Source organism: Dicentrarchus labrax, unplaced genomic scaffold, assembly GCF_905237075.1.
Source record: "Dicentrarchus labrax unplaced genomic scaffold, dlabrax2021, whole genome shotgun sequence".
Classification (NCBI taxonomy): Eukaryota; Metazoa; Chordata; class Actinopteri; family Moronidae; genus Dicentrarchus; species Dicentrarchus labrax.
In genome coordinates, this window is record NW_026136719.1 from 22,702,984 (window position 1) to 22,717,621 (window position 14,638).

At 40.0% G+C, this 14,638-nt stretch overlaps 1 protein-coding gene across 2 annotated transcripts in view; it reads left to right on the forward strand.

Moving 5' to 3' along the window:
• Positions 1 to 14,638, forward strand: part of LOC127351888 (MAM domain-containing glycosylphosphatidylinositol anchor protein 1) — a 172,420-nt gene that overhangs the window by 117,162 nt on the left and 40,620 nt on the right. For both annotated transcript variants that reach the window (XM_051379864.1, XM_051379865.1), the window contains exons 7-11: positions 587 to 856; positions 3,042 to 3,371; positions 4,517 to 4,816; positions 10,351 to 10,617; positions 10,873 to 11,021. In XM_051379864.1, coding sequence (XP_051235824.1) covers positions 587 to 856; positions 3,042 to 3,371; positions 4,517 to 4,816; positions 10,351 to 10,617; positions 10,873 to 11,021 — 1,316 coding nt within the window. The remainder of the gene's footprint in view (positions 1 to 586; positions 857 to 3,041; positions 3,372 to 4,516; positions 4,817 to 10,350; positions 10,618 to 10,872; positions 11,022 to 14,638) is intronic.

Here is a 14,638-nt window from a genome sequence, read left to right on the forward strand (position 1 = left end):
ATACATCATATTTGCAGTCAGAGGAAAATTATAAACGGCTGCTGTGTGCTGATTTGGTTGGAGGTCAGGTCTTGACTGTGTCTAGGGATTTAAAGTGCTGATCCTCCATAGACAACTGTTACCCCTTTCTTTGAAATATCCATAACTGGCTCTGAGCATTTGGGAGTTCATTGCTGCTCAATATGTATTTATATCTGTTTACGTCTGGTTCTCGAGTACTACAATTTTCCTGATTTTTACTTCTACAAGGATGGAGTTGGATACCAAGTGTATATATATTTATATATATATAAAACTTGCTAAATAAATAGAAAACCAGTAGCTTGGGTATTAACACATACATAAACATACTGTCACATACTCTCATTATAAATAATATATATATAAATAATGTGATCATGCATGCAGAATCCTATAACCAACCAGCAATCCAACTGGGAAACCTGTATTTGAATCGCTGTATATCAGGTGCAGAGAGACAGTTAACATCGCCGATGACATCTAGGAGTAAACATCTATAAACCACAGAGAAAAAGATTTGCACTTATAATCCTTTTTTCTCTCTCCCTCCCGTGTCTCCCTCCAGCTCCTCCAATGATCCGGCTGTCAGTTAACGACACGGTGGTGGTGGATCCCGGGCAGGATGTGCTCTTAACCTGTGAGGTGACTGCAGGTTTCCCCCTCCCCTCTGTGACGTGGTCGCGTTACCCCGGGCCCCTTCCCCTAAGTGCCCAAGTTCGAGGGCCAACGCTGATTTTGCGGGCCGTCACACCGGCCGATGCGGGGTTCTACAACTGCACGGCTGTCAACAATGTGGGGAACCCTGCTCGCAAGAACGTCAATCTCGTTGTCAGGAGTAAGTGGGTGTGTGTGTGTGTGTGTGTGTGTGTGTGTGTTTCCAGATGACAGAGGGACAGGAGGTGGGAGATTTTTTGGTAAACATGTTTTGAGGTTAATAGTGTGTATGTGTGTCCGCTCTTTTTGCAGCTGGTTTGGGTATAAACATAATGTGTTCATCCACCAACAATTTAGGGCCCTAATTTAGCTAAAGCTTTGAAACTAGAAATAATGGGTGCAATTTTTTATTCATTTATTTATTTTTTATAAATACCACAGTTGTTTGTTTTTTAAGGTTAACAGTAGAGATTGTAAAAGCACACTCAGAACATTATTTTTGACAAAGCAAATACACACACACACACACACACACACACACACACACTGAAAGACACATACCTGATAAATATCTGATTATTATTAAAAGTATTTGATTAAACATACTGTTTTTTTCATTGCAAAGTACTATCGGTCCAGCCATCTCTAGCCTTAATGTGCAAATATATACATCTGTGCATGTACAGAATGTGTCTGTGTGGTGTGTGACATGTGAGAAGTTGATCCATCATTACAGAAAGCTGATGTGAAGCTTGTCAGAATAGGCGGGTTAAGTATTGCTCTTTTTCTCTCTTCCCCTGCTGTTAAAACATAAGCCTTCCATTCTCCCTCCCCTCAGGCTATTTTTAGCCCCTTTAATCATCTTTATTCACTCCAATTAGTTAGACTGGAGTGGAAGCAATTAGCGACAGTCTCTCCTGTTAGTTAACACTGTAGAGAACGTATGCTGGATGGGTTTCTCCTGTTAGCTTAATGGGCCTGAACGCATCGCCACACCAGCACAGGTGGCAAAAAGGAAACACACAAAAACACACACACGCACACACGCACACACACACACACACACACACACACATGTTCAGTCAGTGCATCGATATAGGAGTCTGCAGGTAGGCAGGTGACACACTTGCACATGCACACTGATGCACACAGCCCCAGGCTCCCACATCACATACACACACACACACACACACACACACACACACACACACACACACACACACACAACATTGTCTCCACACTAACCAGGTAAAGTTGCAGGATCATGTTAACCATATGGTCACTGCTCCACTTCCATGGCTCCACCCAAGCATCTTGTTAACAAGCTCGAAAGGAGTTTAAATCACGCTCCTCTCTCCTCCTTGCCGCCTGTCTCTCCCCTTGGTGGGGAAACAGAGAGCTGTTTTGTATTCAATATGGAAATCTGTTGGGGAAACGCAGCCTTTGAAACTGAAAATTAAATGTGACAGTGTGAGAGTTACTCTTTGTCCTTGATTTTGTTTCCACCCCCCTCCTCTTTATCCCCCTGTTATTTTATTCTCTATCTTGCTTCCTTTTGTCTCTCCCTCCTTCACAATTTGCCTCTTCCTCTTCCTTGCTTTCTTTCTTCTTCAATTTCCTTTTTCCTTTGGTTTCTTTCTGTCATTCTGCCCCCTCCTTATGCCTCACACACTATGTCGCAAACTCATATACCATTCTGTATAAGCCATCTTCCCCCTCCTCCATCCACTTAAAGAAGATTTTAATTGGTTTTTTTTACTCTCTCCTTCTCCCTCAATCACACTACTATGCCAATTCCTTCTTTTTGATGTCATTCTTAAAACTTAATTTCAGTCTCTTTTGTCAAATTTAAATTTCATTTATATTTGACAAACTTTAACAAATGTAATTGGCATGACATAGGCTACATGAATATGTGCTGCCAAAGTAGAATTTCAAAATAAAGGTTATGTAGCAAGTGAGAGATTAATAAACCTCAGTTAGGATTGTCCAGTAGCTTCAGTGCTACACAAGACTGGAGTTACCAGGACATTTATTTTTCTATTAAGAAGGTGGGAAGACACGTTTGTACCTGTTAAGAGTGTGTTTAATTTCTTGCCAAGATGGCACGACACCCTTTTTGAATACTCATTCACACATTTTGCAAATTAAAGAAAATGTCCCAACATAAAGGTGTTTTAATTCTTCAGTGCCTTTGGGTCTTTCCCCAGTCATTTATTAGTGAGCATTTAAAATATTTTGCTGGGGACGTCCGTCCCCCATTCATTGTTTTTCAGACTTCACCACAGCTTACCTCATACCATATTGTACCATCTACTTAACCCTTTCTTCTCACTTTCTCTGTACCCTGCTACCACCACACACAGCAATGAGCAACCTGACCTTCCAGATTACACCAGACTCCAACAAGGACAGCGAGACCATCCAAATGGGTCGGGATCTCAAGCTGTCGTGCCACGTTGACGCCACCCCACAGGACAAGGTCAACTACACCTGGTACAAGAATGGTGGACCTGTCTTCAACTCGGATAGCCTTATCCTGCTGCGCAGCGACCCAGACATGGCACCTGGCACAAGTAGCTTGGAGATTGTGGACATGAAGTTCAGAGACTTAGCTACTTACAGCTGTGTAGCAAACTTTCCAGGAAGCAGGGTGCCGGAGCTTCGCGTGGATGTCAACATCTCTCAGAACAGTGGTGAGATTTTCCTTTTTTATTTCATATCTCTGTCAGACTAAAACAAATTTCCATGACTTTCTAAGCATCTGTCAGTTAGAGTGAAATAGCTAACACATGCTGTCAAAAGGAAAAAATACCTTGTTGGGTCTATACATTTTTCTGTATTTAAACTACAAGCAATAACAAATCCAAATGTCCAAATAGGCTGTAAATATATGTATATATGCAACTGCTGATCAGCAGCATCACCAGTCTATGTGGTAACAAATATACTGGTTAGTTGTTAGTCAGATGCTGTTACTTTAAGAAACAATTTATCATTCAAGCTGACTATATCTTAAAAACACATTAGGTGTCAAATTGTTTTAGGAAAACCTCTCCTGAAAAAGTTATTTTCCTCTCCATTTCAGTCTTTATTGATTAACTGCTCAGTCTTTCATCTTGATGGTAGCTTTCACACATTTTTCCCCCATCTTCCTAGACTATCTCCTCTCTTCACACTCTTTCTTCTCACTGCGGTGCAGTCTATATACAGTATATGCATAATGTATACATTATACCGTAGGGCTGACACATGACTTGCTAGTTTTCTCCATTTTGTGTCAGCAAACAGAGCAACAGTTACTGAAGTTTACTGATAAACATGGCATTGAAAGGGTCAGATGGAGAGTGCGCACACACATTTAAATTAATTTAAACGGATGTAGCTGCTAGTATCCTGGTAGTTAGGATTTTGAACAAAAAGTGACAACCTTAATACAATACTTTCTTCAGACAATATCCTATTGCTTTCCCCTTTCTCTGTCTCTGTATGAACCTTATTCCCTTGTTGCTTGGTTGGTGCAACGCAGATAATTATAGTGGTGTATAACTATGTGTCTGTGGAACTATGTGTGTGTTTTAATGTGCATTCTCATGTGTGGTTAACCAGAACATTAGCACTTAACACTGAGCAGGAATCTTTTTTACTGTTCCTATGTTGCATTGAAACTGTGTGATTGTCCAATAAAATTTGCCTTGTACATGTTTCTTTCATACCTTTTCATTCTCCGTCTGTCTCAGTTTCTCTGTTTAAACCATCTGTAATTTGTAAATCATGTAGAGAATAAAACTTGCATCTGTTCTTACTATTCCCTCCCCTTTTTCTCTGCCCTTGCCTCCAGTCTCTCCTCCAGTACTGTCAGTTCCATCAGGAGGTCAGCTGGTCAGTGTGCGAGAGGGAGGTAACGCTGAGCTGGTGTGCTTGGTGGTAGATGGCAAACCACGCCCACCTATACTCTGGTCACGGACAGAAAAGGACCTGCTGATGCCAGGAGGGAAGACCATGGTGGAGACACCTGATGGCCGCTTGAGGCTAAAGAACGTCAGCCGAGACATGATGGGGCTGTACCGGTGCCAGACTGCTCCATACAATGGGCTTAACATCAAACGCAGAGAGGCACAGGTCCAGCTCAATGTGCAGTGTAAGTGTGGATAAGATTATATTCACCTGAGGATTCAGCTGAAACAATATGCAGCACCGCTGTAGCAGCAGAAGCCCTGGGGGTACTTGTTGAGAGTACTCCTGCAGCACAGTTTGGTGTAAATAAGTCCAGAATGGTTATGACTGCTTTCAAATGCTATTATTGCTGAATCTTGCTTACTACTAACATAAGACAGGATAATATGAAACTTTAATGATCCCTGGGCAACGGTAGCAGCAAACTGTAATACTGGTAGTAGTGTCAGCAGAACAAAGAAAAATGAATTATAAATGAAAATGAAAACAACTTCAGAACTAGAATATATATATACATATAGATTATATATTGTGTAAAATACAATTGTAAAGTGTAAACATTATAGCTATATAGAGGGTATTACCCTTAACAATGGTTGTCCCAGAGGAAAAATGTTTGGTAGTCATCAGCCAACCCAATGAAAGTGTAAAAGGTACCCAGTGTTATCTTTGCGTTGACATCCATAGGCCATAACAAGTCTTTCTTGTTGCTATAGAAATATCAGTGATGCATTTAAACACTGCACGTTTCTTTTCCCCTACCCTCAATAATGGCATACACTATGTACCTAAAGACAAAAAATGAAATGTATGGTAATCTAAACAATGTAAAAAACGGAGAGTAAAAATAAAACCAGGACACATCTCTACAGCTTAAAAGTTGTTTTTGCTAAACCTACCCCTTCCCCTTTGTGAGCACTCCAGTGGGGTCTGTCATCATAAAGGTCCTGGAGGATGGGCTTTAAGAAAGGAATAGGTAATAGAAATAAAGATTTTATTGTGATTTCTCTGGAAACTATCAACTAATTTAAATGTGCTTTAAGCATCCTCAAAATCACTTGTCACTCAAAGCTGCATGTGCATGCTGTGCAGTTTTTCCAACTTTCTATTACTGTTCTTTATTTTAGAACAAAAAACAATTGCTTTTAAGACTAGAAAAACAGCATATGTATGGGTAGCAGGGGGTTACAAATATAATAGTAGCACACCCGGTGGGCAAAATCTGCACACCATATAGAAGTTGTTACCAACAGTGTGAGTGTTGTTATTCATGTAGCTTATTGGCACCAATGGGTAAAACCAATGAACAAACAAAAATTGCATCCATAGTGTTTAATAACTAAATTAGAAAAAGCCACACAGAAAACCCAACCACATTAATCATAAACCCATTGTTAACTTAAATAACAACATTCACTAGTAAACGTTCCCTAGTTTAAAGTGTTATTAGGTGAGTCACTAATGTACTGCATTGGTTAAAGCTTGCACAGCAATGTGTTACTGTATTGCTAAGTGCTCAATTTAATTCAGTAAATTTATGTTAACAGGAAGTCAGTATTCAATTCAACCCTTTCAGCACACTCCCAGTGTGCCCTGTGTACGGGGTCAAGTTAAAACGCTACTAATCAAAGTTATATGTAAAGTGAAATGTACAAGCTATTAGAAAAACATGAGGATACAAAAAACAAGTGCAGTGCATCTAAAACACATTAAAAATGTCTCAAAAGGAGAGGGAAAATTAAAAGGTGGCTGTATTCATCAAGCATTTTAACGAGGGAATTTTTATTTTTTGAATCCAAATTCTCAGATCGACTGTGGTCCTACTTTTAACTATAGGACTGATGCAGTGTATGAGATTTCTTATGGAAAGTCAATCCGTCTGGATAAAGATATTTTAGCCCTGATCTTATATTTCTTGCCATATTAACGGCATTTCTTCGTTACCAAACAAGCAAAATTAACAAAAGCTTAAAAGAAGAACCAACTATGTGTTTGTCCGAGAGTAGGACCAATTTCCCACTCTGACACACTTGATAAAAACACACTAAAATCTCTCTCCTCTCCTCTCCTATCTTGTCCCGCTCTTCAAGAAGGATTTACAGGGTTTGCTAATGCAGGCGGGGCGGAAGGGCAACACTGTGTGAGCTCTGCTGTCCACACTGGCCAAGTCTGATTAATGGACCAGGTGGCCACCCCACTCTGGACAGAGAAAGGAACAGAGAGATGACACAGATACATGAGCAGGACTGAAAGAGAGAGACAGACAGACAGAGAGAGAGAGAGAGAGAGAGAGAGAGAGAGAGAGAGAGAGAGAGAGAGAGAGAGAGAGAGACAGGGTTAAGAGAGAGAGCTTGTAACTGGAAGGCAGGGTTAGGGATAGTGGAATAAGGGAGGAAGGTACGGGAGGAGGGTAAGGGAAAGTTCTGAAGAAAATATTTGATTTATTGGGAGGTTAGAAAGATGGAAAAGAGAAAAAGAGAGAAACATGCTGGCAGATATAGAAATACCATGTAAGAGGAGATATTTTTGTACTGTTGAGCTATAGCCAACAAAGGTGCGGAGAATCAGATCTGTACTGTCTACTTTATGCCCCTATCCCATTTTACTTAATTTGTTTATTTTATCAGGTTTGTTTTGCCTCCTTCTATTAAAGTTGTTGATGGATGTGAAGGACAGATACCATCATTTTTTATGGCAGATAAAATTAAGTGGATATGCAGATTTTTGCCACTCTCGCCTTTCCCACTTCCTCTATTCGCCTTGTATCCCTTCTTTACTTGCCCACTTTCCCTCCACGAGAGGTGGCTGTTCTTCCTCATTGCCATTCTCATCATCATCAATCAGCTAACTGCTGGCCATGAGAGAGGACCTCTCTCTGTCTTGTCATTCCCTTTCTGCATCCTACATTCTCCCATCCTCTCCTCACCTCCCATACTCAATCATCGACTTTTCTCACTTTCACACCACACTTTCCCTATCATTTGTCTTCTTCATTGTCTTCTCCTTTAAGAGCTGTTTCTCTCTCCCTTCATCCCACCTTACCCTCTCTACTCACCTCCTCCCTCTCTCAGTCTCATGTAAATTGATTTTCTCTTTGTGTAATGTAAATGTTTGGCTTGGTCAGTGTTGCGTTCCCGGATGGAATCCATTTTGCACTCAATAAGACAGATAGATGGTGTGTTTACATGGATTATGGTCTTCTGGCTATGAAACATTGAATTGTGGTGCTGTGAGTCCCAAATGAGTAGCAGAGGGATGCAAAAACAAAGCTTCAGAGAATCTGAAAGTTGGGTTAGAAATTGAAGTAACCTCATGACTTGACAAAGTGAAACCTACTGCAAAGAAACTATAATTGTTGAACTGAATACTCAAGGCCAGCTAAGGGATTGTAATAACATGTCTACCAAATTCTACTGGGGATAGAATGATTTATAAACTGCTCACAAACCAGCTCACAACATACCTCCTCCTCTTTCCCTCTCTCCTCCCTATTTCTAACACCATTGCTCCACAGTTTGCCTGCTTTTTCTACCCAACCTGTTTCCAAAGTCAGATAGCCATCAGTATGCATATGTGTGTCTATAAGCAGGAGCAGGGTATGTGATCATACACTAATCAGGCCATAGGATTACAGTATGACCTTTGACCGCTCACCCATCCCTCAGCTCTATCACATGGTACTGATGTGGCTGCAGGAAGTGCATGCAACATAGTCATTTCAAGAGGTCAAACTACACCCAGCAGTACATTGCAATTTAGATTGTATAAATAAGAAAATAGGAAGCTCTATATATGTTGGATCTACATGCTGGGAGTCTAGATTAAAAACAAACAGGCAACACTGAAGCTAAGGAGTTAAATGTTATGGTGGTTTCCAGTCTGTTTAGCATGCAGGTGCTTACTCATGTTCCTCTGGTTGGAGTGCAAGCACAGAATGGTAAACTGTGGATTTGGTTTTGCTGTGTATACCTGTGCCTATAGCAAACAAACTAAATAATAAAAGGTTTGAGACAATATAAAATTAAATAGAAAAAAGGAAATAAAACATTTTAAAACAAGAATATCGTAAAATAAATTATTTACAAAAATTGAATAATAACAAAATAATAAAAAAGCCAAGCTAAAGAGGGTTTTGTGTTTATGTTCAGAGATAAACACTAATTAGTTTATGTTCAATGGCCAGGATTTCATAGACATCTCCCTCAGTAGTTATTTAAATATTGTGATAAGGTGTCAGTCAGTTCACTGTGATTATGGAAGCTCCTTGTTGAATGCATTATTATTTTGATTACTCCTGAGATGGTTGATTCTGCCTGGAGATTTCCACATTGTATCAAGCACAATAAGAGCATTTCTATGTCCTCTCCTCTGCTTCTTATGTTATCTTTCTGTCTGTCTCTGTCTCTCCTCCTTAGTGTAGCTCATCCATAGCCCTATCTGTCTAAATTACAGACACAACATAGATTAGACTATAATTACACATCTGCATCTGATAAACTTGATTCATAAGGGACTCCAGTCATGCTGCCTCACATCTTGGGGCCTTAACACCAGATTTAATCACTGTTAGCACGGCAAAACCACCATTCGCATCTTGTCTATTATCTACATGATTAGCCAGGGGTGAACTAGCTGGTTGGTGATTTGCGGAAGAGTCATTTGACTTCGTTGTGTCTTGACTGACCCCAGGGCAACAGCAGCTAGTCAGTCATTAACCGCAGAGCCACACATCGCCGCTGACAGATTAATTACAGCTGGTTAGGATAGGTTAGCAGCAGGGATGGGATTGTGCCTCGTAGAAATCCCTGATCCCCCGTGGCAATAACAGTTGCTCTGTGTCGGATGATTTGTCAAAACTAATGTTTTCTGATGCTGTGAGGAAATTTACACTGCAGAGAACAAAAAAGATGACTAGGCAGAGGAAATGAGACATGAATGATGATGGTAATGTACACCGCTGCAGCCCATTTTGCATTGTCCACATCTCTAAGCTTAAAATTCCTCCTCAAACTTTTTCTAGTTCAGTTTATCTCCATCTCACCCGGTATGATGGGAATGGATTTTAAAATGGAAAACGATTAGGCTTAATGGGTTTTACATGGATTCACCCTACCCCTATGCTTAATCACAAATTAAGTGTCCCTAATACGTCGCGCAGACGGTGTATATGACCATGTGAGTATATTAATTATAGTAAAGTGGATACCGTGCTGAAACCAAGAAACCAAAGATTCAGAAATGATCCGATATGTTCAGCACTGAAGTCACTGATTATGGGTGTTTGACTAAACAATTCAAATATTTGTGTAAAAAAATGCATAGGCTATGTGTCTGCAACGGCACTCTATTGTATGATAAAACATAATTTGCATATAATTTGCAACATTATTACACTAACATTTTGGTTATATCTGTTTTTGACATAGTATCAGTAATATGATGTAAATGTAAATGTATTTTTTGACAGACAATTTAGTGGCTAGAATAACATGATGTTTGTAGGCAACTCCAGACAAATCAAACAAAAGCAGTGACATTAAATGATTAGTTGCTGTAAAGAATGAATTAATAAATGAATTAGTTAATGGGAAATATGTACATACATTCTTATGAAATGAATTGCTACTGAGCCTCGTACCCTTACATGGCAGGTTGAACAATGTCACTTTGATTGACAAATGTTTTAAATAGACTAATACAGTTCTGTTGTCTCCACAGATGCTCCCATACTGGACCCAGTCTTCCAGGATGTGCGTTCTAGGAACTATCAAATGGTGACCCTGAGATGTACGGTCCTGCGGTCAAACCCGCCTCGCCTAATAGACATCCGCTGGTTCCGTAATGGCGACTTAATCCGCATGCCCATGCCAGACCTGAAGGAGACACCAGAGCTGAAGTTTAAGCTGGAACCCACCAACAATGGCTCTTATGAGTGCCGAGTCAGCAATAGTGCAGGAATATCAACCTGCACATTTAATGTCTCTGGTGAGACTATCTATCTATCTATCTGTCTATCTGTCTATCTGTCTATCTATCTGTCTATCTATCTATCGATCTATCTATCTATCTATCTATCTATCTATCTATCTATCTATCTATCTATCTATCTATCTATCTATCTATCTATCTATCTATCTATACATTGATCTTATATTTATATCTAACATTGGGTAGTTATCTTCTTCAGTGTGTTAATCCATGACATGTTGTTCTCTCTCTCTCTTTGCTCCCATACAACAGCACAACCCTACAATGCTGAATTCTACTTCGACACACCCAATCCAGTCCGAATCCTAAAAGGAAACAACTATTCCTACAACCTGCAGTGGACACAGAAAGATCCTGAGGCCACGGATCGTATCATAGGCTACTGGATTATTGTCCGAAAGGTAAAGCACTCCTACACAAAGTAAAAGGCTTAAGCTATGGTGTATGCATCTGCAGAATAAATGGCTTTACAAACAGGAACTCACTGACCTTGTTTAGTCATAAGACATTGATCTGTTTGGCTTAAACCAAAGCAAACTTTGGTCACTGGTTCTTGTTTGCAAATTTGGTATCACCTTGACTGAACAGGCTCATAACTGGTATCGACAAGAACACACATACACACAAGTCCGTATGTAGTGAAGTGTACATGCTAAGTAAACATGGGACATTATGAGCTTGGGGAGTGTCAGGCGTGCCTAGTCAATCAATAGAGACCTCCACTGAATCACAACGATGCCACAGCCATCTCTCCTCTCCTCTCCTCTCCTCTCCTCTCCTCTCCTCCATTTGTAAGGCTCATTGTTTTGGTTAACCAATTTGTTTCTTTAAAGAAACATCTTGTCAACTGATGTAACTCCCACCCAGATTTCATGTTCCCATGCATGGAGAAGGTGTTGTTTCCAAGAAGACTCTATTCACTGCTGTTCACAGTAAAGAAGGTGCTCTTACAGTGAAGTGCATCTCAAAAATGCTTTCAATAAACTAAAGTGAACAGAAAAGATAGTAAACACAAAAGAAACTCTTAATATGCACCACATAAGTAAAAAAACAAAAAAAAACAAAGACAGAATCTGCATTTTCTTTTTTTGTATGTTTATAATCCCAATTTTCACTTGGATTTTTAAATCTTGTTTATGCCACAGTCTCCTATTTCTCAATGTAAAAAATAAATAGGTAGAATCTCAGATTTTTTAAATCAACTTAAGGGACCACCATTCTTCAATTTTCCCTTCTTCTCACCTCAATTATTTTCTCCTCACTTCTTATTTCCCCTTTTTTTATAAATAGCCATCACATACCCTTCAATAGTCACCTCATATGACTCAGCTTTTATCAAACACAGGCTTCATTTTCTACTTCCCAGTGTCCAAAGATGTGGAGATGAGTGGGCAGCTCTAAAAAGCGCCATTAGAGGGCTGCGCCTGTGTTCACAGAACTAAGGTTACAATGCCTAACCATCATTTCAAACTTCCCACATACAATTACTTTACTGTCACAGCAAGATTTTAGCTTTGAGTGCCAGACAGACAATGATTTGTTTACTGCTGATGTTGTAACCACAGCTCAACAAGACCCAGGCCTCCACTACCAACATCTTCCATTTTAGCCAGAATTCAACCGAGAGACGTTAAGAGAGTAACATTTTTTAATGGTATTTTCATGTTTTATCTTGTCCTCAAATGATTGACTTTGCATGTGACTTCCTTTCCTTTTCACAAGCCTGTGGGGGGTGTTAAATTTGTCTTGCAGTCCCAAACTTGAATTTAAAATTTGGAATAACCTCTCAAACCTTAACATTTGTGTTCCCCTTTAGTAGATTTTAAATCAGTAAACTACAGGAAGATATTGCATTTGTTTTTATATGATACACAAGTACCATGCACACAGTGCGGTTCCATTATAAATTAACAATAAATAACCTACTTTTTTATCCTGCAAAAGGCTTCACTTACCCCTCAAGGTATCTTTGAATTAGAATTTCTTAGCAGGCCCCTGACCTGAAGTTGGGAACCCCTGTCCACAATAAGAGAGCAACCTCAGGCCACCCTGTTGTTTGTTTCAAACATCTATTCATAGATTACTGGCCTCAAGTTAGAAGACAGGAAGGATAATAGTGCATTATACACAACTGGCTGGGGGTTGGTGTGTGCGTGTGTGTGTGTGTGTGTGTGTGTGTGTGTGTGTGTGTGTGTGTGTGTGTGTGTGTGTGAGAGAGAGAGACACTGAAACAGAGGGAATGCAGGGTCTGCCAGCTTGCTTTTGTGCGGATGAATAGCTAATTCCCCTCCTACTTTAAGACTTGGCAGCTTACCTCATTAAATAAGACTCTACAGGGAGACCGACAATGAGCACTGGCCTTCCTGAGATGCACATTTGGTTGCATGCCTCAACTCTATGAAAACTCTCTCTCTACCTCTACCTCTCCCTTGTTCCCTCTACTTTATCCTCTGTCCTACCAATATTTCACTATGTTCATCACATGCAGCATCGCTTCTTTGCTATCTTTCAGTCCTCCGTGCTTCCACTTGTGCCCCTCTATCTCTCTTCTGCGTGCTTCCCTTCTCAACTCTCAGTTTTTCCGACTCTGAGGTAGTGGGTTCTAAGAGCAGACTTAATGGCATTTAATGTTGGGTAAACCGCGGTAACTGAAATAGCGCTGATAAATATTCGCTGTAAGTTGTTATGCTGACAGTGTTAAAATAATGAGTTGTATTAAGTAGCAGTTTAGGACTTCTTAAATGTTGTTAAAGTTTAATTTAATTTCAAGGTTCTTTTACCTGCATGTTTTATGTGTGCATTAGAGAGCAACAGAGAAGAGACAGTAGGCGAAAAAGGAAAGCAGAGGGTGAGAGTGAGCAAGGGAGTGAATGAAAGGGTGCGAAAGGGAGAAATAAGATGCAAATTAAAGAAAAACAGCAAATCTCACTGGTCCTCTCGACTATTAAATAGAGTACGAGAAGATTCAAATGTAATACCATCTCAATTTCACAACCCATCTATTTCTGCAACACTTTCTCCAGCTCATCCTCTTAACGCCTTGACACTCTATCTTTTTAGCACATACAAAATGATGTAGGGGCTCTCGGGGGAGACACAGAAGGGAATAAAAGAGAACTCAGATGAGTTCATATAGAGCAGAGCTCTTCACCGTAGGTCTTAGAACATGGCTTTAACTTTTGATCATATGCATTAAGTGTGTCCATTTGTTTTAACCTTTGCATTTTGTTGTTGTTTACAATAAGTGGGTGTGCTTCTCATGTGAGTTTGTGTATAATTATAGGTCTATATGCATATATGAATGGCCTCCACTGCATTTGTATTTACCCATGTGTCGATTCCTGTATGTGTGTTGAAGGCATGGTTTGCTACATGACTCATTGCCAGGCTGTGAAATCCCTGTTTACACTTCTTAATTTAGTTTCGTTTTCCCTGCAGGGGGTTTCCCTGTGTAGGAATTAACAGAGTTGACAGGCCCTCGTTGTTTCATCAAGCTGTCTTTACACCCCTTTTCCTCACACCACAACCTCCACCCCTACGGTTTCTTAAGTGGGTACTTTGATTGGTGAGAGATAATTAATATGTGATAATTTTACCTTTTTGCAACAAGACAGATTTACTAAGCCTTTTGTGGCCCATTTCAGACACTTTTCAAGTCACACTGGCATAGTAAGCCCTGGTTGCATTTAAAGGACTATCATGTAAATCATGCTGGATTAACTTTGTTCTAAAGGATCAGTGTGTAACATTTAGGAGGATCTATTGGCAGAAATTGTAACATACATAACTATGGTTTCATTAGTATATAATCACCTAAAGATACTGTAGCTGCTGAGGGTAGCCTTCCCTGGAGTCCGCCACGGACAAACCAAACACTGCCTCTAGATACGGCGTCTTCACATGCACTTCACAGCATATTTTCATTCCCAGGTCAACAAATACAGACTGGAGAGACAGATTGTTCACACACATTAAGGAGGGTTGTGAGAAGTAGCTAGTTCCCTCCCTCTCAGCAAAT